General features: G+C 40.7%; 1 protein-coding gene across 5 annotated transcripts; it reads right to left on the bottom strand.

Annotated features, from left to right (window-relative positions):
- Positions 1-191: 191 nt before the first annotated feature.
- LOC138723829 (L-threonine ammonia-lyase-like) lies at positions 192-27,728 on the bottom strand. Of its 5 annotated transcripts, none has more exons than XM_069863196.1 (12): positions 27,279-27,625; positions 24,276-24,302; positions 22,222-22,564; positions 19,250-19,366; positions 18,123-18,364; positions 13,501-13,666; positions 12,496-12,589; positions 11,513-11,588; positions 10,713-10,838; positions 9,325-9,492; positions 9,059-9,116; positions 192-3,575 (listed from the first exon to the last, which is right to left on the bottom strand). In XM_069863196.1, exons 1-12 carry the CDS (start codon positions 27,410-27,412, stop codon positions 3,477-3,479), a joined length of 1,650 nt encoding a protein of 549 aa, XP_069719297.1. In that variant the 5' UTR covers positions 27,413-27,625; the 3' UTR covers positions 192-3,476. The 5 variants fall into 5 exon arrangements, with proteins under 5 accessions (XP_069719297.1, XP_069719300.1, XP_069719296.1 ...); XM_069863199.1 differs by having other exon boundaries at positions 194-3,575; positions 12,493-12,589; positions 27,474-27,728; XM_069863195.1 differs by having other exon boundaries at positions 194-3,575; positions 12,493-12,589.
- Positions 27,729-27,964: the final 236 nt, after the last annotated feature.

The following is a 27,964-nucleotide window of genomic DNA, read 5'->3' as shown; positions in this document are numbered from 1 at the left end:
GATCTCTTTCCAAGCCAGTAAGGAGAGATACTTACCCAGCTGTGCCAGTGAGCAGTCTAGCAGTCTCCCACCCAACTCTACAGGCAGGAGCAGCCTGCGTGGCTCTGCTCCCCTCGCCGTCAGCCCAGAGCTCGCCGGGCATGAAAAACGCAGGTTTTGTGTCAATGACAAAGAACAGAAAAAAATGAACTTTGAATTTTTAACGCGATGCTGCTATCAGTACTCTATGACAGAATGACCAGTCTTTCATAGTTGAGGTGGCATAGCATAATTTTAATTATTTTTCAAATAAACACAATGTTTAGATTTACATTTTGCAGATTTAACAGTTTGTGGCATTTTTACATAATCGTTAAAGTTTTTTTTCAAGGTATGTAAGAACACTTTGTATAAAAATACTTCTTTAAATCAAACATTTAAAACCACATTAGTAGGTCTTCAAAATGCCATAGTCCTATCATATTTCATAACGTTAAAAAGTTAGCAGCACAGATATTTCAGTATTCTTTTCAATCATGTACATTCATTTAAAAGTTTGATTTTTGTTCCCCCTAGCTCCCTTTGGAAGTTTTTCATCTTAACTTTAAAGCAAATGGACATAAAATGGAAAATGAACTCTGGTATCATTATATTCACATGTAAAGTGTTTACCACTGAAGAGTGATTTACATTTTATATTTATAACACAAAAAAATAAACCCAAACTGCATATATCATATTTGACATTTTAAGTATCTTAGACATCGCTTCTTTGTTCTCTTCCCCCCCCAAACACATTTGCAATATCATACAATGATTTTGAGTGCATTGATGGTTGGTTAATCCATCCAGTACATCTTTTGCTGCAGTTTTGTGAAGGCTTGCTAAATGAAGTTCCCACTAATTAGAAAAGAAGTTGTTAATCCTCTGAGCTTCTCAAAAAATAAAGTCTAGGAAGATGCAGGACAACAAACCAAGGACTCAGACAGCAGAATCTGTTGGCCACTACGGAGAACTTCAGTTGTAAAGTTCCATTTTCTTCTCACATAGATACCTGAGACATCCTCAAAGTTTCCTGAGAGTTTTGCAAAGGAGATGATAGGATAATTAAACCTCTATTTACAGTGGTTTTACATCCCCAGGTCTGCACTGTGATGATGTGGTTCGTGGTTTGTTTCAATGGAAGTGGCAGGTACTCAGTATGGAGTCTGCCATCACATATTTCTGTACAGATTGCTTAAACTTGTCGGATCATGAAGAAAGAAGTTGTGCCTGACAGGCTGTGATTAACAGGAGACCAAGCCCTATGCTCCGTGTTCTGGGTTGCAAGAAGGGAAAGGAAGGAACCACTGGGGCATCAATAATTTCTAGTTCCACGTGCGAATCAACATGGTCCTTCTAAAACCAGACCAAGTCAGTGAACTCCTGTTATTTGCCCACCATTTGTGAGAGTCTCTGCTCTATTACTGCTCCTTCATGAACTGCAATAATAAGGAACAGACTATTTCCCAGAAAACTAATACTGCAGAAACAGCCAAAATGTTGCCCTTTTCATCCTACCTTGCAGGCACAAATTCAGTTGTAGATACAGCTGTATGCCCAGAAGTAGTAGATACAATGATGAGAACTGCGTAAGATTGGATATGCAGTTCATTCTTTTTAGACTATAGGGACTCAGGGTTTAGTTTGTTCTGTCTGTCTGGATGATGTTCCTCCTAGCTTACTGATGGACTAGAGTTAAGAGAGGGCAGAAAAAGCTTTCGCCTACCCTAGGACATCTCCTCTTCCACATCTGACTTCTTGATTGTGCTTTAGAGACAGAAGTTTCCCACTGCAGAACCGGGAAAGGAAAAGCACTAGCGAGCCCATTCCTAGCTGCCAAGGAGGACTAAAACTGGAAGCTCAATTTATAGATCATAATATGACAACAAGAGAATGTCACTATGGGCTTGCAGCATCTTTCTCCACAAAAAGCTATGCAAAAAGTTGGTTTTCATGGGTACCTAGCAACAGTTCACCCAGCTCTGCATGTGGGAAGTGGAATGATTTGATCCCATGCAGCCCATTGAGATGTTTACTCTGACCCTGTTGGATGTTTTCCTCGGCTCTGCTAAGTACATAATATCTATTTTTTTATACTTAATTATCAACTTGATATGCTGAAGGCAGGATTAAGACCTCTCATTAAAATACCTACATCCCAAATTTGGGTCAATCCTGGTTAAATTTAACCAAGTGAAATGGTTAATATCAGCCCTGTTGCAGCTGACCTTAAATTGAATTTTGCCCAAGTGGAGGGCCAACTGCTGTATGAACACTTACAAGTGGGCCTGAATTTCTCTTACATTTCTCGCCATCCCACTGTGTTACCTTATCAGCTCGTCTCTGCCTTTAGTGATGGAAATAGTATTTAGGTCAAAGTGTTCTTTGTTAATTGCATTAGCCGTGTGCCTAAGACTTAGGCTTCCTCTTCTCCTGGCGCTGCCTTTGGCTATTAACACGTGATCTTTAAATATATTTCACTCTTAACAGTGTACTTAATCTGTCAGGTGAGATGGATAGAGTCTGTTTTAGGCAGACTAAGATGATCAGTGCAATGCTAATTAAAAAATTCACATGGTGGAGAGACCCCTTTTTTTAAAGGAACATAATTCATTTTATGTGCTACTTTTTATACTGAGTCTCTGAAAGCGGGAAGAATTACATTCATGTTCTGCATATGAGGTATAGTTATAGTCAGAATATGGTGGGGTATATTGCTGCAACATTCTTTTAAACTCCACTTTATAACAGGATCATTTTCCCTCATGAAAAAAATGTTTTGTTTTGTTCTGTTTTCTTATAGTATTGGCTTTTACCTTCCAAGGGTGGCTTTGGGGTTTGGCTTTTTGTTTTGCTTTTATTTATTGTTTTGGTTTTTAAAATTGCATTTTATTAACATAATTTTTCCTCACAGGACACCTAAAATCTTACACAAACAGCGGCATGTTCAACCCCACACCCCCCCACATGTATACATCTCCTGAAGCAGGTGCAGCAAACGGACAGCTGCTTCTGGCTTGGAAATGGAAAATTACTACCCTAGTAATATGGCAAAATCCAGCAGAAGGAGCTGCATTACTGTAACTTGGGGCATCAAAACCAAAAACCTTTGAGAGGCCTATATTCAGGTGTAAAGAAAAATGCCTTCTCCCTGTTTATTTATTGAACGCCATTGGATCCTACCCACTAGCCAAAATGCAGACAGCCAGCTGATAATGAATTATTGAACTCCAACACCAGCAGAGACTATGGAGTTTCCCTTAACTAAGCTAAAGTTTTGTGTTTAACTTTATTCCCAAGGACATTCACTACATTTTGAGCAGGAAATAAATATCCTGAAACTATTAGCTAATTGTTCTGCTTTGAAAGATAATATTCATTCTGAATGCCTCAAGTTTAGGGCTCTGTAAAACACTTGTCAGAGGACCTCAGCCCCTTCCCTTGTGGGGTGCCAATCACCGCTCTGTCAGGGTGGCTGTGGGGTAGCGTTCCAGGAGCGCGTTCCTCAGCTGGGCTGTGTGGATCTTGTCTCTGGTCTCCACAGTGCAGGTGACCTGGGAAAAGAATTAGGAACATTCCTGAAGGCATGGCAGGGATCTTGGACAAAGGCATTTCCAACTCCATCCTAAAGTATGCTCATAAAAGCAAAATGATCAGTTCAGCCTAAAAACTCTGGACCTTACATCCTCTATATATGCAGGTAAAACTGACATTGCAGACATCTGGGACTCTTCCAGCCCTTCTGCATGATCTTAAAATCTGCCAACAGCCCTACCTTATCATCTTCAAAGTCTGAGAAAGATAGTATGATCCTCTGCTGATTCCTGGGCAAGTATTCAGAGCACTTGGCCTCCTTGAAGTCATCCATCTGTTAGCAGCTTCTTTTTTCCACTCCCTGGGTTATGCACATGGTGCTGCTGCCACCTCACCCTTTTTTGATTCTTACCTCACCCCATTTGCTATGTTTCTGGGCAGTGTTTGTTCCATCCTTCAAGCTTTTTTTATATTCTCCTCCTCCTCTTTTGCCTGGAGTTAGTCCCCAGTCCTGTATCCTCTCTTCACTATTCTGCTGGTCTCACCTCTTCACACATCTCCTTATTTGATTGTCATTTTTTTTGCTGGCTTATTGCAACACTTCTAGGTTCCTGATGTGGTGATTGTGTTGCTAAATCAAACTAAACCCAGGCAATCCTAATCTAAATGAAAACTTTATTTATATACACAGTTTTCAGCTCTATAGATAAAGCAAGGCTTTTCATTTCTATTAAAAAAAATCAACAACTGGGCAATTTTCTGAATTATTCAGTAAACACCCAGAGTAGGCTACTACAGATTATCAACTATTTGGCAACAGCACTTCAACTTATGGTCTGGGGATCAGCTGCCAGGTAGTCCCCAAGGTCAGTCAACACAATGCTTGAGAAAGAGCACAACAGCTGCCATAGATGTCACTTGGTTGTGCAACCCGAGCCCTTATCTTTTGACATATTCTTGTATTCAGGTCGGTGAGCACAAGCACAAACAAGTTACCATCAAGTTACCTAAGTCAGATAACAATCCAACAGGTCTACTCAATATCCCCAAACTCAGGTTATCATTTCTACAACTAGGGCAGGCTACTTGGTACCACATTAGTCTGCTGTGGAATGCCATCGAAGGAAATGACCAAATTCTTTTGGAGAGCATCAGAAGAAGTTTATTGTCCAACCTCCCTCTCCAAACACCTCTGTTCTGCACGGAAACAGTGCCTTGGCCAGCTCATGCAGGAAATGCTTCAGGAATGATAGGAGGCATCCTCCTTGTAGCTGGACGGCTGCGTGCTCCTCTATAAACTCTTCACAGGGCAATAATAAGGAATATGTTGGCAACTGGGGACTCTAATCCAAAACATTCTTCTCTGCCCTGTTACAAAATGCAAATTGGCCCAGAGGGATTTACTCAAATTGACAAGAGCAGACTCAAATAATTTAATGAGTTCTGGCGTGATGTGAATAAGCTGTATGGAAAAAAGCAGCTATTACACCACACAATGTGAGCCAGGAAACCCATCACAACTGGGACAATGTGCAATGTTATTGTAAAGAAAAAGCAACATTTGATTTATGAATTAGTATTTTGTTGTACAGTCAGAAGGAGAAGCATTAGGTGTTCCTTTTTTTTTTTAACTGGTCTTCTCTGAGTTATTTAGACTCACAGCAGAATTAAGCTCCTGAGAGGTTCAAAGGGAATGCACCAGATAACCCCGTAATGTCAAACAGCACTGAGGTCAGAGGGAAAATTGCCACTGCAGCTGCTGCCCTTTAAAGCTCTGGAGCACCTCAAGACCTCACAGGCCCTTGCTGCTCAGTTCCAGGAACCTCCTGTACCTGCCATTTTGATTATGCTGCCATTTCAGTAGTGAGAAGACTTTTCTAGAAACTTGATGAACTCACAGATATTGGGGTTTTTTTTGGCTGAGTTCCTTGAGTCGCAATACAAGACGCTCAATAAGCAGGCAAGATGCCGTTCTATAGCTGAGCCTTGCATGGACTTATAGCAAATGTTTTTACCTTATTAAGTCACTTATTGATTTTACTCACTGACTTCTCCCTGACCCAGTAATAATATGAAATGAAAGGGATTTATAATAGTTATAATGAGGTTTACAGATGGAAGCAGTTTAAGCGTTAAATTGTCCCACATTGAATCTGAAAAATATTACTGATAAAGAACAGGGAAAGTTCACAGAAACATGTTGTATCTTCCTCCCATGAACCGAGCAGTCCTTTAGATCTCTATATCCAGTTAGGTAGTAATACTAGATGATTTTTGCCTTAGATCTGATTTTTATTTCTGTATAGATATTCCTGGTCATCTAACCTGCTTCAATAGCTGTAAAACGTGAAGCCTACCAGACTGGTTATTCATATGATTTGTTAAGAGTTATCTATTTCACTGCTAGGATTTTGGAAGCTGTTTCCTAACTGCTCAGGTAAGAGTGAATTAAGGTGAAGTCCTCTGCAAGACAGAAATCTAGTCTGAGCCACAAGGAAAGAAAACCTAAGCTGTAGGTAAGACCAAGTGTCATCCAAAAGAAAACTCCATATTGTTCCAAAGAATGCAACCAGCTGATTCCACTGTACAAGGTACTTCATTAAGAATCAGCTGAATCTAATGTAGCCATGATATTTTTTAAAAAATTAAAAGAAACTCTTATTTTTGCCAGTATATTGTTCCAAAAATTATTTTTTCAGAACTGTAGTTTGAACATTAACCTTCCTTTTACAAAGTCCTTACTACTCCATGCAATCAGACTATCAGCAAGGATCTTCACACGGAGCATTCCAAGCGTGCACCAGATAAATAAACACTAACCACGAAAATGCTCTGATGATAAGCAGTAACTAGAAGCCAAACTTTTCTCCTTTGGAAAGGAAGGGGAAAATCTAAAAGGATGATTAAATACTGAGAAGACAATCTTGACGGGACTGATTTAGTGTTTCAAATAAGCCACTACACCTCTTGCTCTGTTCTGTCAAACGCTTCATCTATATCCACAGTTGAAAACCTGTATTGAAGTTAGAGTGGGGTGGGTAAAGCTGTAATGCCTTTCTTATTGTTACCATCAACTCAACACACAATAATTTTCATTCTTGATCCAGCTTTAAATGCACGTTTAATCTAATGTGCTGTGATTTACACTGATGAAAATTATACAAAGTTCTTTACAGGTCTGATTTAGTTGCAAGTGCTGAACATCTTTACTGACACAGGGCTCTGGACTTTACAAGCAATAAAGAAAAAAGCAAACCCTCCCCATGTGTATAAATTTTGCTATGAAATTATGTACTTTTTTTCTATATCTGGTTAGAGCAAACTCATTTCTATGCTTAAAGATAAATTCAATATTCTCTCCTTTTTGATTGCCCTTGTTTTATTTTTCAAAGAAAAGCTTCAAGATTCACTTGGTGTCACAAGACAGAGCTGCCTCCAAAGTCACTGAGGTCTATGAAGCTAGATCACTGCTTGGTACTTCACATCTGCTTATCTGATAGCCTCTCCCAGAATGATTAAAAGTCATAATGCAAATCCAGCATCCAATTCAATTATTCAGGGATGCAAATTCCTCCCTTCAGCCCTCTTGTGCTCCAACACTGTTAGATGCATAACTGGACAGCCAGCGAAAATATATTGTGTTTAAAATGCAGACAATGGGACTTTTTCATTCAAGTACTGTATTTACTACATATTCAGATATAATTGCCACATTGGGAAGGCTTGCAAGAATGATGGAAAGTTGTTATAGCATCCTCAACCAAGAACTAAGGGAGTGAATTTTGTTTAATTTACTTAGTAGCATTAATAAAAATCACAAGCCCTATTTTATTAAAGTCACATTCAACACTTTGGAAGAGTTACAGGACTTGCTGAATCTTCTTGGTAAAAAGGATTTTCAGAGGTAAGTTTGTTACTGGATCAGAGATATTTGTCTACCCTGTACAGTGCTACATTATCTTCAAGTCAGACAAAACAGTGAGCAAAGCTCATTATGACAAACTGTGGAACGATTATCTCTAGACACCTGAGAAATCTGATAAGATCATGTTTTGAAAGGCATTCATTAACTTCATTGTGGTCCTTTGCCATAATCATCTTTAATCTAACTTATTCTTTATATCCATAACAGAAAATACTGAGCAGGGCTTTGCATCATAGAAACATAGAATCGTTTGTCTTGCAAGGAACTTAAAGATCATCCACTTCCACTCCACCTGCCATGGGCGGGGACACCTCCCACTGGATCAGGCAGCTCCAAGCTCCATCCAGCCTGGCCTTGAACACCTCCAAGGATGAAGCATCCACAACTTCTCTGGGCAACCTGCATCAGTGACTTGCCAGCCTCACAAGGAAATATTTTGTCCTAATATTTCATCTACATCTCCTCTCCCTCAGCTTAAACCATTACCACTTGTCCTATCGCTACACACCCTGATAAAGAGCCCCTCTCCAGGTGTCCTGTAGCCCCTTTCAGTACTGGGAGGCTGCTCTAAGGTCTCCCCGCAGCCTTCTCTTCTCCAGGCTGAACAACCACAACTATTTCAGCCTGCCTTCATAAGGGATGTGCTCCAGCCCTTGGATTATCTTCATGGCCTCTTCTGGCCTCACTTTAACAGATCCATGTCCTTCCTGTGCTAAGGACTCCAGAGCTGAATGCAGGACTCCAGGTGAAGTCTCACCATAGCAGAGTCGAGGGGCAGAATCATGTTCCCTGACCTGATGGTCACACTTCTTTTCCCACATCCAGGTAGCAAATCAGACTTAAATCCGAAAATGGAAGAACTCCCTTAATCAATAGCATTATTGAATTCCAGTTATGAGCCTGTTTAGCAGAGATCCCTGATTTGACTTCCATCTTTGACTGCACAAACTAAGTCAGGTTAGGCTGGCCAGTACTAGCGTGGAAGGACCACACCTCTGCCAAAACAGCTGAAATAAGAGATATGCCATGAGACAAACAATCAGTTTCAGAGATGCCATTAACTGATAAGACCTCCTCACTGTTGCTGTGTCAAATACTCAACAAAAGAATAATCGTTTTGCTCTGTGCTCTTTACGGAGAAGGTATAAAACTAATTTAAAACCAAGGATTCCTTCACAAGCAAGGGTGTTCTCCACGTTGCTTTAAGGCAAATTGATCTTGTATAATTAACAGCCAGCCTACACAGCTGGCTTTTCAAGTTCTGGACGGATGCTGCAGGTTGCTCATCACTTCCTGCACACCACCAGGCACATTAGGAAGATTTGCAATAGCAACAGCTGGAGTGTTTCACTGATTGTGTCACAACAGCAGGTAAAACAGGTCCTGTATTATATGCCTGGCAAGTGTTTGGTAAGGCAAGATGCTATGTAACGAAGAGGAAATTATCTATCACACTGCTTTCAAAATCACTGCTCACCCTGTGTTGGACTTTAACATAGTCTTATAGAGATACAGGAAAATAAAATAACTAGAGGAGGTCTATACTTCTAGAGGAACTGAAATTGCATCTCATCTTACCTCAACAGTGAAGAGCTCAGATGTCACAAACACACGTTCTTGTTTGATATCCAAAACTCTAGATCAAACAAGGGATAAATTAGAGATCACGACAATCCTTTCTCGTTGTAAAATAGTTTCTGTAAGTGTTTGGACAGCAGATATCTTTGCTGTTTTCTCTGTTAGACACATTCTGTGCTGCAAAGGTACATTTGGTAACATGTCCAAATTATAAATATACTTTGTGCTATTCTGTGATTATATTTCCTTGCTACTACCTGATTTACCTTGCTTCTTCCCGAGCCAGAATCTCCAGTAGCTTTGAAATGTCTCCTGGGCAGTCAGAAAGCACAAAAGAAAATCTGCACACTCTGTTATCGAGGGCCAGGGCACGAGCCATGCACTCTTGCAGCAAATGTAGCTCCAAGTTCCCACTGCATAGAACAATTGCCACTCTGAAAGAACAGAGAAAAAGAGGATTTTTCGTCAACACTTGTGTGGGCAAAGGAACTTTAAATCATAAATACTGTGTTCAATATCAGCAATAAGATAGCTAGGACTGCCCTATGATAAATACACATTATGTGTCAGAGGGGTTCCTGGCCCTCAGCATCAGTTGTGGGCAGGCAGCAGGACCCTGGAAGCTGGCTGCATTACCTGGTCTGAAACTTTGTTTTCATTTTGCATTTGTTGGAGATTTTAGTCTTGTTAGAGATAAACAGCTGGAGATTTCTAAGTCTCTCAAATTTTAACAATGTGACATCAGATTTCCCTGGAAATTCTGAGTCTCAGACAGTGGTTAGATAACACATATGTTCAAGGCTTTCTGCAACCATTATTTAAATCCATTTCAGCCCTGCAAATTGAATACAGAAATGTTTGAAGGGCAAGTGAAGAGCCACATGGTTAGTCCACAGCGATTCAGTCTCTGCAGAGTCAACCTTGTCAACCATTTAAACCCAAACACGTGCATTTTCCCTTTTATTTCAGCTGTATTGAACTAAAATTTGTTGCTGCCCTGTATGAATTCTGTCAGCACCTTCTGAAGAGCTGCCTCAGCAGTGTTGTTGCATGAGAAATACTTTGTCTTGAGTGTATGTATGTTTAAATACACTCTGGGCTATGTCCTGAGCCAAGACTCAATCCGCTTAAGTCCTGAGTACTCAAGCCCAGATGCAAAAAGGCACTTACCCCCAGGCTGAGCGCTAGGCAAAAGGGTAATCCCATTTCCTATCTGGGCAGGAGTTCTTGGGCCCAGGAGGGAGGTGTCACCGAGCAACTGCACAAGACAGCCTCCCTCCTGCCCCACCACAGACAGGGCTGATTTCCACAAGTGGAGTAAGAGAAGGCAACGGGCTGATGATAGGATGATCTCCTGGCAGATGTGACTATGCCTTGGAGAGGTGTGTGCCTTTCCCCCTACCAGCTGAGAATACATGAAAATTACAAGGACTGTCAGGCCTCCAGGCCAATATTTGTCTTGTTCAACATGGTCTTCTGGCCTGTGAGTGACCTCTTCAGCCTAAAGTAGAAGCCATAGATAAGCCCATTGCCATTTCAGGAGCCGGAACTGCCTCATCACTCCTAAGGCAAATAGCTTCTCTTCATTTTCTGGGACCAAGGCACTCAACCCCATGTTTATGACGTGGTTCCCTGTTTACAATAGCTGCTCTACCTTTTACCCTTCAACTCGGGCAGCTTCCCTGCAACCACCGCTGCAAGTCCAATGGCCCCTTCTGCATCAACTGTGGCTCGTTCATACTCCAGCAATCTCAGCATCGAAATGAGAATGTTCTCCTCCCTGAAGGCAAAAGAGTTGTGTCAAAATAAAATAAAAAAGAGCTACCAAAAGCAGAATAAAATACATCTATTCATGACTGGATTTTTTCCATCCTCCCAGGCCCATACAATTCCAAGGTTGTGTTGCAGAAAGCTTGTTATTTACTGAAAGACAGGACGGCACTGTTTACTGCAGCACTGGGCTAGCTAAGTCCCAGTGGTAAGTATATTCTAACAACTTGGCCCTTCTGTGAAGACTTAGAAGAGTTTTGACAAAGGATGACTTCACATGTGGTAGAACAAACAAGGACAATTTTGCATCTGGGGCATGACTAGGTACTAGCACCAGGTGAAGTTCTGGCCAAAGGGGTCAGCCTGGACACTCTTAATCATATGATTTCATTTTAGGTAGTAATGTGAGGAGCAGGTAGTGGGACTCAGCAATCCTCTATGGTTGTCTCCCACGTGGAGTTATTCTGTGATATGTGGGATTGAGTTCAGTGTCTTCAGTGCCTCTCTTGGAAGGAAAGGCATCCCACCACCACAATGCTCTCACAGCGTGTGTATGATGGTAACTCCTGCCAACCTGCTCTCCACTGTATGTGAAGAACCACCATATCCTGGCAGTACAGGACATTTTTCATATACAACACACAGTCAGAAGCATTATTCTTTTTGCTGCTTTTCTTCACCTACCTCACAGCAACAACTTTATCCACAAGTTTCCCAGTCAGCTGCAAAGAATTGCTGCCAAAGCAAAGTCCACTCACATCTGCAGATTTCAAAAGACAAAAATATGAGGTTGCCTGTTCTGGGCAAGGTCAATATTTTCAGTTCTCTCTGTTTTGTGCCCTTAATGCATGCAGCATGCTGCCATTATAAGATCTTAAATTGGTTGAGTTTTTTATATGACAAAAACATGTTGGGTAACAAAAGACCGAATCTCCCAGGACAATTTTGCTGTTTTGGACCTTTTAAAGAAAATTATGATTCTTCACTGGCATAGTTGCACTGTGAGAGTGAACCTGCAGCCCAGTGCTTCTCACTGTTCAAGGAGGCTTGAAGGAGAGAAGAACCAAGCATGGCAGTGGGTTTGTTAGCTGCAATAGGACTGTTACAAAAGGAGTGCAGAGACAGGCAGAGCTTACCAAGAGCGTTAAGAAATTGTTTGTTTATACAATCCCATTTAAGTCAAAGCTTCCAGAGATTTGAACATCAGGTAAACAGGATATTCTGAAATTGCTTAACAATTGAGGTATTTTGAGCAAATGACCTCGAAGAACCATATTCTTTATAAACACTGTTGCTCTGAGAATAGTTTTGTGAACCAAAATACTAAAGCATCACATTTTTCTGCCTTTTCATGGATTAGTCTTTTACACAAGAGCTTTCCCATTGACTTCACTTGTTTAGAAGCTCCTTTTGAGCACCATGGTCAGATAAATACTGTTGTACTTAGTATTCACCTGAACGTTGCACGTGCACTGGAAACAGTTTTGTACCCAGATGTTTGGGGAGAGAAACGTGTCATAAGTTGCTCTTAGAGCATGAATTAAACTCTAACTCTTCAGAGGTTTCCTTTAAAATATGCTTGAACTGAATTAATGAGAAAAAAATACAGTTGGAGAAATCAATTACAACCATGGTTACCTCCAAAAGAATAACTGTTTTCTTACCACCATAAAAGTGATGACTGCTGCAAGCCTGGTCTTCAGTTGGATGGCCAGCTTTTAAGGATTGTTGCAATACAGGAAAACTTTCTGATTCAACCCCCTGGAGAAGACAAGTGTTATCACTTTTTTGTTTATCAAGCTATAACAGAAGTCACTACCAAAGTGGACACCAATAAAGCTACACAGGGCTTACTCTTAGAAGGAACAATTCATTTTCAATTGCATAATAACTATGCTATCATTGAATCTTTGTGATATCTATCTTATCTGTCACTGTGGCTGATTTAGGGGCAAGCTTTTCCTGTAAGAAATTATTTCAAAACACAGAACTGGATTTCATTTGCTTTGGAAGAGTTTTCCCACATATTGCTCGTGAAGAGTTTAGAAGGGAAGCTATTTGAGGAGAGGCTGAAGACACTTGGTCTGTTCAGCCTGGAGAAGAGGAGAACGAAGGGAGACCTCATCGCAGTCTGCAGCTTCCTCACAAGGGGAGGAGGAGCAGGAGATGATCTCTTCTCTCTGGTGACCAATGACAGGACCTGAGGGAATGGCAGGAAGATGTGCCAGGGGAAGGTTAGGTTGGATATTAGGAAAAGGTTCTTCATCCATAGGGTGGTGGAACACTGGGACAGCTCCCCAGGGGAGCGGTCACAGCGCCAGGCCTGACAATATTCAAGAAGCATTTGGACAACATCCTTAGATATATGGTGTGAACGTTGGGGTTGTCTATGCAGGGACAGGATCTGGACTCGATCCTTGTGTGTTCCTTCCAACTCAGGACATTTTATGATTCTGTACTTTTTTCCCAGACAAAGCCAAGCAGCCAAGGGACAAGAGGCTTCCCAGGCTCTCAGAGGGTCTTCTCATAGGTGAAGCCCAGGGGCACAGAGAGTCCCTGTCCCAAGAACATTCAGTTTCTGCTAGTGTTATCACTGGATATCAGTGCCTTTTGAAAACATCCGTGGTGAAAGATGTCAAAATGCAGCAATTTACAAGTGAGAGGAAACTTACAATTACAGCAATGTGTGGGTTGAGGTGTTTGAGTGCAGCAGCTGACCCCGCCAGCAAGCCACAGTGGCCTCCTGCTGGGAAAATCACCGCGTCCAGCTTTGGCACCTGCTCGTACACCTCCAGCCCCACAGTTCCCAGGCCTGACAGGTAGACAGCACTATCCTCCCTGCAGGAAGGAAGGGCACAGCTCAGCATACACTGTTGTCAATGCAATAATAGTTCAATCTACTGCTTTATAGACATTGTTCAGCAGAAAATGATACACGCAAGAGTAAATCAGCAGCACACTGAAGGCAGGAGGTGATACAACAGGATACTGCCATCAGATAAACTATTGTGTGCTGTGTAAAGTGGGATGTTGCCTACTGGAGGAAAGCTTGTGCCATTGACAAACACCCCAGATAGCCTGCAGGCTGAAGAGCATGTCTCTCTGTTACCAATATCAGGTGTTTACAGAGCTGATAAGGATAGATGTCATGCTTCCATTGCCATCACTTCCCTAAGCTTCATAAATTTGAAAGGTGCAGCTCAAACTAAGAGCCAAGCCTTGAAAAGAGATCTTCTCCTCTGTATTTACAAATGGAATTTAGTGTTTGTGACAAATGGGAAGTTTCATGAAATATAAGTACAGGGTTTGGCCTCACAAATACCAAACAGATTGCTACAGAGCTAAGCCTTTCCACAATCCAGAGCCAATATCTGATACCTTCATATTGCTCTGGAAGACTCTGAGAGGATAAGAGAAGCATTTAGTCATGCCAAAATACTCACTGGTAAAACGCTTTCAGGCAAAGCTAATTTAATGAGTAGAATAGGGAGAGAGAGAGTCAAAAAAACTGAAGAAAAGGCTACTATCACATGAATAACCTGAATCTATTTATAAAAGCTGGTTTGGGCCTTATTTAAAACTTAGCAATGATGCAAATGTAGAATGATATATGAACAAAAAATATGAAACCTCTGTGTGCCTGTAGATTCTGCTTTTTCTGGCAAACAGATCTGCAAACAGAATTATAGATCCAATGACTTCACTTGATTTAGTTTACCCAGGACATTCAGGCAGAAGGAAGCTGTACTTTTATTACTTCTAGGCACACACAAAGCGGCTCAGCACAGGAGAGCAAAATGCCTGCAAGGTTACCAAGGCCCCCTTGAGAGGTAACCTCACGTATACAGCAAAACACAGCAAATTACTCATGGGAAGAGTTTATGTAACTACACAAGAAGAGATGGGAGAAATGATCTTTCACTCCTGTAGCACAGCTAACGATGAAGGCGAGAAATCAGAGTGGAAGCATTAACCGAATCCTTGACTTTATTTTCCTTAGGAATATACCAAAGGAGCCCTCTTCTCCTGCTTACACATGACAAAACATATTGCTGGTTTCCTGAACAATTCCTCTGAAGCCTGATTTGCAAATAAGACTTAGAACTGAATTTGCAGAGCTAACCGTGCTGTGGTTACATGGGAAACTATGGGGATCTGAAGAAACAAATAAGGACCTGGGATACTTAATTTACAAGTAAAACTCTAACAACTGAAAATTCTGCCAGAAGGAGAGTGCTCTGGCCATGGAGATTTATTACCAGTGTGAATGAATATTTCAGATAATCACGTTCTCCTTGACAACATCTAGTTAGAACACTGGTTCAATGGTCAGCCTTCGGCTTTATATAATAAAATGGGTTTTATATTTGAACTGCGACTGATTACTTTTGCTTTGTCAAAGCAAACCTACGTCTTTCAGCATCATATGCCATTGAAATAAAATCAAGGAAAAGGGCAGATAAATTTAAAGACTGCAGATTTAAACAAGTGCATTTGAGTCAGAGCAAGAAATCTGGCCTTCTGAAATGCACAACACATCAGCAACTGAAGATGGGCTGTCAGGCTTGAGTTTCCCAAAGAAATGCTGATGCCTCAGCTAGCAGGCTCTGTTGCCCTATTCTCCACATAAAGGGCTTGACAGTTGTCCTTCCTAGAGAAAGAGAGTAACCAGATCACAAATGAATGAGGGTCAGGTCTGATCAGTATTTGCAAATGGAGTTGGGCAAGAAAAAAACTGGACTCTCCAGGAAGGAAGGTGTGCAGATCAACCCATAGCACTCATCTCTCTGAGTCACAAATCAGTCTTTCTCATACCATCCCAGAGGCACAGTGTTACCTATTGGCAATCTTCACATTGCATTTAAAGTGAGGTCCTGATCATCTGTAGTTATTAAAAATACCATGTTACCTAGGTAGCAATTAGGTAGACTTAATGACTCAATTCCAATTTGAAATATCACATTTCCTTCCTGGAATTTCACAGAAGCTGCATTTGGATAAAAAGTTTCCTTCCTCTAATTGAACTCTTGCATGGTCATTTTCATAACACAGTATTTTAATTGCACTCCAGAAATGGGAAGAATGGACATTGACACACCCGATTACAGGGCATCACCTGTGCAGGTAAAACCAAAGTGCGTCACTTAATATCTACTTCAGGAAGGAAAGAATGAATTGTTGGTTAAGGAGATCCAGAGACCAAATTGCTAGGGATTTTGTGCAAGTTAGAATTAAACTGAAAGGAGATGACATTTCAGGAGTTCCATTCTAATGATTAGCTGATGTTTTACAGAGAGCTTTGGCAAGTGACAATGAGCGCGTGTTCGACATATTGAAGAAGACTGGTTATCCGTATATTCATACTGCTCTCTGGGAAAGCTCTCCCACTCTACACCTAATAAAATAAGTTTCAGTCATGCTGTTATAAAAAGGCTTACTATCTGGGGTGGAGGAGAGGGGAGGGTGTCTGTTTTTATTTCTCCAGAGCGTGAAAAACTGCATCCCTGAGGTTTCAATTAAACATAGTAACAGATTGAATAACCCTGTTTCTCCTAACCTGAAATATCTGTTTCTTGTAAACTTAATCCTGAAATAAACCAGAGCACTTTATGGCCTCAAGTTGCACCAGAAGAGGTTTAGATTGGATATTAAAATAAAAAAATTCTTTACCAAAAGAGTGGTCAGGCATTGGCACAGGGTGCCCAGGGAAGTGGTGGAGTCACCGCCCCTGGAGGTGTTTAAAAAACAGGTAGGCATGACATGTCTGGACTGTTTGACTGTATGATCTTAGAGGTCTTTCCCAACTTTAAAGATTTTATGATTCTATGATATTATTAGTGGTAACGTGTACATCTAGAGTTTCTCAATGCTGAGTGCTAAAGACCTTCACATGCATTGTCATTGGAGCTTCATGAACCTGAAGAATATCTACCTTATGTAACATAAATAATTCTTCAGGGAGTAGAAGAAGATTAAACATGAAATTAAAATAAATTATTTTAGGTTTTATGTGCAAATGTGATAGCTGATGCAAGCCAGATGGGACTTAACACATCAGCTGAAAAATGGCTGGCAGACATTTGGAAATCACAAGGCTACAGAAAGCCATGGATTTCAAAGAGACCTTAAATGTGGTTAAAAATTCAGTGGGCATCTCATTCCCTAGGGTTTCTTTGAAAGCCTCAGTCTGGGACAATGCTGTGCTGAAGGCGACAGAGGAAGCACATTAGCCAACCCTGGGGGTCACTTGCTGTTGGCAGAGATAAAAATGCAGTTGAAAAAATACAGTTTTTAATACCGCCTTCCTAATAAAGCAACTGCGAAAGAAGTGACATCTTTCTCCATACTTTTCATTCTGGGATCCCTTCCCTGTGACACATCACTAATTATTGCTGTGTTTAATGCAGTAGAGCCTAGGAGCTGAAGGCAAACTCATTGAAAGAAGGGCTGTACAAACACGACATGGTGGATAAAATCTGCACAGAGGTGGTGATGGCGAGGGAGAATGGCATTCCAGCTCAGTGCATCAGAGGGACTGCTGGCTACCTCATGCTAATGATTCATTTCTGCACTTTGGAAATCTTATTCAAAAAAGGGCAAGGGGAAAAAAAAAGAAAAGGGAAGGGAAAGACAGAAGAGACTGCAAAGAGAAAAGGAAAACAAGGGAAAACATATCAGTTCTAAATATTTTTGCCTGTCTTATCTTATTAAAATTATGTTTTTATTAGATCTTGCTTCTTCAATGATCTCAAATTGTTCAAACTTTAATTCATACTCAGCCTCAGCTACTTTAAATATATGTGTAAAGTAGCTTCTTAATAGTCTTTTTTCAAGGCAGAATCACAGTTTTGTCAGACACACCAGATATGTGGAAGTTTTACAGAATCAACCTTCTCTTGTTCTACTGTGTCACTGAAATCTTTGCATTAAAGTTCATTTTTACTCCACCTCACTCCAAAAAGAGAGACTGAAAATGAATACTAACCTTAATGCTTTCTGCCTGGGTTCATAGAGAGCTAAAATATATCTATTATATACTAGCCCATATAATTCCTTAACCACGAAGTTTGCCTAATCTGAGGGAAAAGAAGAGTTTTTCATTTTGGTTTCCATCACAAATTGTTATAGAAACATCAGGGATTTATGCCTGGGAATATGCAGACCGTCCAGGTAATATCCCAGGTAATGGGAACTTTTGATGACCTGTGATCAAGTTTTAATGAAACTAATTGTTTTTGCAGAGCTGCATAAGTATCTAATCTAATTTTTCGAATCAGCCTAACTTTCCACTTACTCTTCGAGGTAGAGGTAACCATTCTCCTGTGCCAGCCTTCTTGCATGCATCTGGGAATCCTTAGCTGTAGTGCCATAGGATATAACCATGGCACCATACTCACGGCACATTTTCACTCTGGCTGGGGACGTGCTGGTTGACATGATGACAAATACTGGAATACGGAGCTCTGAGGCGTGGTAAGCAACAGCCATGGAGAAGTTGCTGTCCGAAGCCACAATCACCCCTTTTCTTTGCTGATCCTAAAAAGGAGGGTTGCTTACTGCACATTATATAGTTTCACAAAGTTGTCCCATATTATCCTGGATCATTCTGACGGACTGACCCCCCTTTCTTTTCCTCTACTAGCTGATCATATTATGATATTACGATTTTGTATATGTATGTCTGGTGTGATCTCAGGGCTTATACACAGAGCTAAGACAGCACAAGATCAGTCGCTGTTCCTGCACTCATCTGGGTTCTATTCTTTTTGGAATTAGCTGCAAAACTCCAGTTGATCCCAGAACAGCCAATATCTGGCCCATCAGAACCGATATCTGGTCCCTCTTCCCTGCCTGTGTAAAGTTATTTCAAGTTTCTCTTTACTAGAAGGATTTATTCGTTTGATTACAAAAGTGCAGGGATAACCACTGTTTCTGGGTTGCTGTATCATGCCAAGCATAATTATCATTGCTGCAGAGACTCAATGACCTCCTATGACAAATGAGAAACAAGCTATTCATGCAATGATACTGAAACCCATTACATAATCAATTAGTGATTAAGATTCTTCTCATCACCCATTGTAACTCAATTTCATCATCACTTCAAGTTTGGTGGTTCCAGCTTGTTACAGCCATAATACACATACACTTTCACCTAGATGCCAATAGAAAATGCTGATGATTGTATTTTTCAAGCTTTCCTCTCAAATATTTTTAAACCTTTCATCATCAGATCAGCCAAGAATCAATAAAGAAGCATTTTACATTCAGATGCTTGTAGATGTTGTTCAATGCAATGGTTCAAAAGGCAGGAAACATTGTGATTCCAAAGACATTATAGCTAAAATGGTCTTCAATGCTGCTCCATTTTTATGAAGCAGAACTAATCTATTTGTCTTTGAATGTGGCATTTTGCTATACCTGAGGCAATGATGTCAGAAGGTAAAGTACACCTCGCTCCTTCACGGATCCTGTGTACTGGAGGAACTCTTTCTTTAGGTAGATGTCCATTCCATACTGCTTGGATAGCCTAGAATACTGGAGTACAGAAATACTATTATAGGGTTGTATCTAAAGTCAAGAAAAATTGCCCACACCCCACCATCCCCCTGGTGAGGCAGGCATTCAGATGCTATGTGAGAGCTCCAAAAGGCAAATTTCATAACCTTTTTCTTTAGAATTACATGACAGTGTGTTTTTACCTACCTGATTCCTCTGGTTTATAGAAGTCATTTTCAAACTCAAACCAGTGAAATACATACACCATGCCATTATGAATTCTGAAAATAGTACTTATTTGAGTCTTACTGTCCCAATGCAGATATTAAAGTAAGTATTCTCACATTTTTTTTCCAAAACCACCCTGTCGTCTGGTATTTTAGCACTTACCAGAACTGGATATTTAATACCCAAACCCAAATGCCATCTTCTAATACATAGAGAAGCAGTTAGAAAATTTCTCCTTGAGTCCCATTATGACTCTGCTGTGGTTTCTGCCACTGATGCACAATTGAGTGTTTTCCTTTTTGTATCCTAAGACCAGCATGACATTAGTAAAGACATTTCTTATTTGATGAATGATGGAGATAATAAAACATATCTCCCAGTATTGTGAGTGTATGCAGAAGCTATTTGAAAATGCTCAGTGTCTGGAACAGAAAGGATCCCTGAACTAAAAGGAATTAACATGCATATAGTACATGCAATGCAGAGTCCGAGGGCAATATTTATTTATTTAATAGAAAATTTTACCATTTTTTTAGCAAGACACTCACAGCACGTATCACCATATTAATTCTTGTTACTGTATTATCAAAAATGTGAGTTTTTAAAAAAGATCACTTATGAAACAGAGCTGCAGTAAGCCCATAGGTTCCAGGTCCCTAGGCTTACTGTGTCTGTATTTTGTAACTGGCTCAATCTCCTTCATTGGCTGCCAAAGCAAATGGGGACCTGAAAATTTAAGGGGTCAAGCCCTCATTTCTGATAAGTCAAAATGAGCGATAGGTTAAAAGACAGCATGACAATATCTTTGAAGTATTTATCTCTAAAAGTATCTAGTAGTGTCATACATGCAATACATAGTGTGCATAGTAATACATACTGAGAAGTTTTTCAGACTGTGGGATTTTCAAAGTGAAGTTATATAAACTAAATATGTCTGAAACAGATATTTAAGGGTATGAAATTAAATATTTCGTTTAATAAGAACATTTGGAGGCTTTTTAGTGGATTTACAAGCATGTCTTGTCCTTCACCCATAGGTGGGGCCAGATTCCCTATTTTGCTTCTGAGATCCTGCAATAGGAGCTGCCACTTGCTGCTCCTTTGCAAATCTGACTGCAGAATTGAAACAATGGAAAGTGCTTAGTGCACTAATAGGATAATAGTTTCTATCCTAAACAGCCTGATCCGCGAAGGTCTACCCAAACCAGAAGAACAATAGACAAGAAACACTGCATTACTGGTTCCTAACACACCATACTAGTTTCTTTACTTTTGTTTTCATAGATAATCCTTAATCCTAAAATGAACGATGAGAATAAAGCATTTAAGAAGACAAATCCTGTGACTTCATAAAGTTGCTAATTCTCCTACATTTGAAAACGTGTCATTAAGTCACTCTTTACACAGAAGTGGTGTACTTCAGATTCTTATTCTTCTTCTTTAATTTTGATTTTAGGTTATCCTTTTCTTCTTCCTTTAACTGAGTCTAAATATAGCAATTCCTTCTAACAAAGGTGGTGGCAGTGCTATTATCAGCTGTACTGACCTCATATGTGACCTTTTAAGCCTCATTGAACCAGCTGGTAAGTTTTCCCTTTTGTCCCTGCAATCTTATTTAAGGACTACAGATATACAGACATTGAGTGCAATGTACAACACAGCACAGGCTTCGTTTTGCGCCCACAAACCTCACACAAAAGATCTCCTAAAGTTGCTACCTCTCTAACCAAACCAAGTGCGTGATTCAATGCTAATTCTTTGTTTTCCTCTACTCGCTACTTCTATAACACCCATTACAATCATTCATAATACCATATCTCAACTCCAGGCAGACTCCTGCATAAGGATCCAGGATGCTTCATCCATGGTCTTACTTGCAGATTAAGAGTCACCCTGCAATTTCTCCATTCACTTAATCGAATGAGTTATAGTCATGCTTGCTTTTTTAATCCAAACAAATGTCCCTGAAAGGAGCTTTTAGCTCTCACCGATGAGCTAAAAGAAAAGTAATCTGCGTTGACACTACTCTGTGCTTTCAATGCTTCCTTTACAGTCAGTGTATGAAATACGTGTTAGTGACTTCTGCAGAAACAATACTTTGAATATCATTTAAGTGTCTCAGACATTTTCATACCTAGACTGATCGATAGGTACATATGTTGGTGTGTGTATGTCTCAGTGGCTTCATTTTGCCGAAGGTGCATGTGGCAGATTGATCTGGTTACAGAACACATCCAGTCTTGCCAAGCTGGCCAGGTTAGGAGGGAGAATCTGCACCTTCAAACCCTCAAATATAGGGATGAGTTCCAAACCAGACTCTCCCACAAGACTGCTTATCCCAATAACGATAGTCTGCCATCTCCAACTCAGGTTCCTTGTAGCAAGAGATTTTCACCAGGACCATAATATCACTGTGCATCAAGTCTATCCTTAATGTGATTTATCCTTTGTTTACAGGTCACTGAAATCTTTGAGGATTTAGGCTTATGTAAACAGGTAAGAAGAAAATTATTATTGACAGTTAACAATGACTAATATAAACATGAGTCATCTTATACAGATGTATCTGCTGCAACTCACACACACTCTTCCTTCAGTTCTGATCAGCTTTTATAAGGAACAGAAAAGAAACATTGAGAGAATGCAAAGCCATAGAGACTCCCTACCATGCAAGGGGTTTTCTGAATACCGCACTGGATTTTGAAAGCTGCTGCACTAATGTCTTCAAATCGAATCAGCTTGTTACAGCTTGACAGGCTGGTCCTACTGCTTGACTGAGGGATGCAGGAAAGGGCATCTCTAAGTAACTCCTCATTACGGCTCACTATCTTCATTTCCCAGGTCTTCACATCCCCGTTCAGGTAATCCTCCTCACCAAAGTCTTTCAGTCTCTCAGGGTTGATAGGGGGTGGCTTCTGTCCAATAAGGCCATTTCTTATGGGCCCATCCTTACAACAGTGAAGATCACAAAGTGATGGAGCATCTTGCTTCTTTATTTTATTGCCATCCCTAAAAACAAATAAAAGAAACTTGTTAGGAAAGTTTGGGTGATTAAAGGCTTGACCTTTAGCAGTTAAGAAGGACATACATCTCAGTTGCTCTTTGCAAGCCTCAAAAAGGCAGACTGATTTATTACTGTCATATTACCTATCTTGTAGGTGGATTGAAAGGCACTCAAACCAGCCAGTTTTTAGAAAAGCCACAGATAACACGGCATGTGGACAAACTAGGAAAATTTCATACCGAAGAAAAAAAGAAAGATCTAATCTGTGCTGTCTGGGCTGGCAGACCTTCCTCAGTATTCAAATGTCATTACATTGTTCACAAGAGGTCTCACTTATAGAGCATACGCTTGACAGTCGCCAACTGCCTCACGACGGGAAGGAAATTCTTTTCATAAAGGATAATAATTATATTCTACTACAGACCTAATGAACTAGGTCTTCTGATCTGCAAGTTAACACTTCATAGATAAAACCACCTGTAGATAACACACCACACAAACCTCCTTCCCCAAGGAACTTGGAGAGACAAGGCTTTGCTACAGAAATTTGCTGGTGTTCCTACCTTAGACTCTAGCTCTGTGGTCCACACTGTTCTGGAGCTCACAAGGGATAACATTCTACACCGTAGGATGTTTCAACCCCACTGACAAATAAATAACAAACTTCTGGGAATTTTTGGAATTTGGAGAGTAATGTAGGGGAAAAGATACATTAAGCAGAAGATTGGCAATTTAGAAAACAGTTGATACTACCCGCAGCCTGTGGCTATGATTACACAGATGGTATAAGTCTGCCTCTGTGAAGGACTCAATTTAATCTGTTTGGAAGAAAGGGTTTGCAAAAAAATATACCTGTTATGTCACACCAGAGATATCAGCATCATCTCCAACAAAAGACATTTAACACGTTCATGGTATAAAAAGAACTAAAACCAAACAGATATGAAATATGTGTAGGCTTTTCAATGTTGAGGTAGATTTAAGGCACATCTGAAATGTGACCATCTCATTAATATTAATTTAATATAAAAATTATAATCTATTTTTATCTACAAGGTCAGCAACTTCATATCCAAAGGATTATCATCATGCTGTCATATATGCATACATTGTGTATGTTCATTTCAAATAAATTTTTACTCTCTTTCTGTGCACAAACTTTTACTTTACACTGGTGAATGACATCTTTCTCTATCGAACCAATCCAGTTGTGCCACTGACCCACCGAGAGCTCGCAAACTCCCAAGGTAAGCAGCGGATTTAGGTTTGACAATCCATCACAACTAATAACTTGTTGGGTCAGATGCATTTCTGTTCTCAAACACACTTCGTACATTTGGCATAGGTCACTTCAGTATTAAATTATTTTGCAGAAACAGTCAAAGTAGGCAGCAAAGCATGCAAGTGCTCACAAAAAGACAGCACGTGACTTCTCATGCACAGTAACAAATACAGCCCCTGTTCGAGCAATCATGCCCAACTGAAAATCTCAGCCAACATAAACACAAACCCAAGATTTATAAAACATTACTCCTTTCGAATGAATTGTTTTTCCTTTTTTGGGGCTTGTCTCAGAAAGTTTTTGTGAAGAAGTCTATTTCCAGCCATAAAACAAATATCCACCTAGCAAGCTGTGTTACGTGGTTATATATCATGACATTTCACCTTTAAAGTGATTAGTAAAAGCAAACATGAAAATACAGCTTATAAACCTACTTTTCCAAGAACAGCTGCTCAGCATAACTGCAAAAAATAAAAGAGAAGATCCATATGCAGATATTACATGAATAATTAAGGAACTGGTAGAAATAGAATTTGTTAAAGCAGGTAGCTTTACATAGTTTGAAATCTTAAAGTCAATGCAAAGACAGCATGTGCTGAACTGTACTCTTAGACTGATAAAAAGCAACAGCCCAGAATGAATAGTTCTTGTGCTTCCAGTTTGGTTTTTTGAATATACTGACAATTTCCATCAAGTTGAATAACACTGGGAAAAGCAAGTTTGGAAAAACAGTAATATTAATACACCAAGAAATTAATAAAACCAGCAAAAATAAATTTGGGAAGATAAAATGCAGTAGTAGCACATACTATACCTGAAGATGATGATTGTTGCCTTCATTACAGTGCAAAAGAAATGCCCATGCAGTTACCATAGAACGATTTGTGTTAGAAAGGACCTCTACAGGTCATCCAGTCCAACCCTCCTGCAGGAGCAGGTACATCTTCAACTCATCAGGTTACTCAGTGCCCACGAAAAAGATGTGCCTAGGCCTGGGATCTCCTCTGAAAGGAGTGGGGAAAAAAAGTAGTCCCAGGATAGAACAAAGAGGGCCCTTTCCCTTGTCCAAATCCCTCTTTTACCCACAACCTCACCAGCTGTATTATCCTTCTTATTCCACCTCTCTTGCCCTGACTCCTCTAACCCTTCCAGATGCCTGAACCTTCCATACCCCTCTGATACCTTCCCAATTTGTTGCAGCCCCCTTTCCCAATATCTCCTAAACACTCCTGCTCCATCCCCACTCCTTTTGGCAATGTAAATCCCCGTGAGCTCTCCTACTTTTACAAAATCCCCGCTGACCCCACTCAGTCCTCTTCCACTTTGTTTTTTCCCCTCCCCAAACACATCCAAATGCTGTGATAGCAGCAATTCTTAAAAGCATCTCTGCAGCTTGTGCAAGTGAGTCTTTATGAAAGAGAAATGATGGAAAAACAGTCTCACTGAGATACAAATGGCAAGAAGCATTATAACAGTTGTCACCTTCATTGGCAGCAACACTAGGCTAACGCACTGCACAGTGTCTGAAGGTCCTCTGCAGGGCTACAGGGTGGCAAGTAAACTCCCCCAGGCAAGGAACATAGTAGATCACTCTTTGACGACACAGTTAAAACAGATCAAAGACAATATTGCACTCAAACATCACCTTCTCCAATTGCCATTGCTTTGTCTAACACTAGTACTCAGAAACACCCATTTGAGACTGCATCACTCCAGCTAGTGGCAATTACAGGATGGAAATACAAAACTTTTAGATACTGAAACCCTACACAGCATGGTTGTTCCTAAATCACACAGGAATCACCAACTTCTTCCCCTAAACAGAAAGACAAATTTGGTGTTAACTCAACTTTATTGACAGAAACTGGGGCACAGACAGATGGAGTGACTTGCCTAAGACTCTGGCAGGAAGTTCGTAGCAGGGCTACTTATCAGAGTGTCTTAAAGATGAAGAGATCAGGGCTTAGTTACTAGCCTGTATTACACAAATATTAGGGGATGTATGCCCTCTGGCCTCCCAGCAGAGATAGGTACGTAATTACCAAACCTTGAGACTGAACAGACATTTATTGTTCTACTCACCTTATATAGGTCTAACAAATCGTGTGATGTTACACCAGCAACAAATGCAAAGAAAGCTCAGGCTCATGCAAGGAACAACCAAGCTATATCATCACTTCTGATAAAGTATCTAATCACTTTCAGTAAGTCAGATTTACCAGAGCCTCAGCCTAGTACCCAATCTGCCCTCATCTGTGGTCGTAATCTCTTGTCAGTCTTCTGTACGCACTACTGAAATGTCATTGCTTACTGCAAGCAATGGCAACTGGGTGTCAGCTGCTGAATAGATAACTTGAGAAAAAGCAATCTGAAAGCCAGAAGAACTCAGAAAGGTCACCCTTCTTGCTTACCTCCACTTCAACAGCTTCCAAGCGTGTCTCAAACAAACCCACCCCTCCAAGCAGCTCTTACAGAACATTCACAGTAGTAAAAGTCAAATGATGACTCTTAGACATTGCAGACAGTTTGGCAGTTAAAACTCTTCAAATAATTAAACCTTTTTCCTCTTTATATTAAACGTATTCTGAGCTTAGAGGCTCTTGGAGATTAACAAAACTCCCTAATTCACATGTAATAAAACCCGAATAGTATAACCCAAACTAGAGTAAAGAGCAGTCCTGTGATGAAAGGACAGGTTCGAGATTCTCAGTTTGCTTGCTGCAGAACACATCACATCATGTATGACCTGGGGCAAGCCATTTTTACAATGCAGAACTGGGATCTTGTCTTCACCTTTGGTGTTCCATGGGGGTTTATTAGCAACATTGAGCCCACTGAGATAATTTATGTCCTAAATAGCATTTACAACTGTTGGCAGGATGCAGGAAATGAGGATTGTCCTTTGTTTATACCACATCTGGTAGCACAAGGTTGTGATCTTGCTAGCATTGTCCAGGTTATAAAATTAGGGAAGAAAACAGCTATAAGAAAAGTTCAAGAGTGAGGCTGTGCAAACTCAACCATGTCACATGGGTGCACACCCCATAGCGGGTGCTACACAAGGGCAAATTCCCTCTGCACCATCCAAGACTGAAAACAGGAATTCAAGATGTCCATAACCACCACGACAAAGACAACTGCAGAACATCTGCAATGACAGGATCTGATACAGACAAAAATCTGATCCCAAGACAAATTTTCAGCAATCCACTAGCCCGTCTGGGGTTCTAGCACCTGTCTAGGTATTTCTAATACTTTACTCTTGAAGAAAGAAAAAAGCTGAATTCCACAGGCTTTAAGTACCCACATCTCCACTGCTTCCAGTGGACAACTCTAAAACCAACTCATATGCACAGAATCCTGGGAGTTACTGGAAAATTACAAGCAGTTTCCTTTTTTTTTGTTATAAGGCAAAGAAAGGAAAAAGAAAGCATTACCTATACAGCACAGCGACTAAATAAACAACGAGGTGAAGCAAAACTCCAACTACGACACCATAAGGAGGCAGGAGGGGTCCAGGGGTCGTCATGTCCGTGGGTCTGGCCTTGGGTGGACCCCAAGGGCTGACCATGACCCCTGGGGGGGGTAAAAGGAGCACTCTAGCTCTAAGTCAGACAACAACGTTCTCCAACCTTTGCCAAAAAGGATCGTAGTCTTCATCTTCCCTGGAGCGCTCCTTGGGACTTCTGTTTTTTAACACCCTGGAGTAGAGAAACTGTGCTGCAAAATTCATTGTAATTCCTGGTGCAAGGCAAAGCTGGGAGACTGCGGGCAGGGGACACACTTGCCTGTCAGGAGTGCCAGCCCTGCAATGCCTGGGTGGGAAATAGCGGGCGATGTGCCGTAAGCAGCTCTCTGGTGCTGGCTGGGGGAGGGAAGTGCCTTTGAGGGATGGCTGCTGCTATTTAAAGAGATTATTTCAGAGGCCAACCTGTCCTTGTCAATTTGAGTCAAGGCCTGGATTATGCTTGGGTGACGCTCTCTTAGCAGGACACTTGAAGCTTTAGTTACTTACTGCTTAGCTGTGAAGCATGATCTAGACCTGCTGCAGGGGCAGTGACTTAGCGGCATGCATTGGGTAGGCAGATACAGCAGGAAAGGGAAGCGTGGTTTGTGGTGGTTG

The sequence above is a fragment of the Phaenicophaeus curvirostris genome, chromosome 9 (genome assembly GCF_032191515.1).
Source record: "Phaenicophaeus curvirostris isolate KB17595 chromosome 9, BPBGC_Pcur_1.0, whole genome shotgun sequence".
NCBI classification, from domain to species: domain Eukaryota; kingdom Metazoa; phylum Chordata; class Aves; order Cuculiformes; family Cuculidae; genus Phaenicophaeus; species Phaenicophaeus curvirostris.
The sequence above is the reverse complement of the archived record's forward strand: the minus strand, read 5'-3'. Positions and strand labels throughout refer to the sequence as shown.

Excerpts from the sequence above, each read along its gene's own strand:
- LOC138723829 (XM_069863195.1), bottom strand. The coding sequence starts at position 27,412 with ATGGTCAGCCCTTGGGGTCCACCCAAGGCCAGACCCACGGACATGACG. Across the intron at positions 12,590-13,500 it reads ACCCACACATTGCTGTAATT|GGGGTTGAATCAGAAAGTTT; the intron begins GTAAGTTTCCTC and ends TGTCTTCTCCAG. Across the intron at positions 11,589-12,492 it reads CAGTCATCACTTTTATGGTG|ATGTGAGTGGACTTTGCTTT; the intron begins GTAAGAAAACAG and ends TGAAATCTGCAG.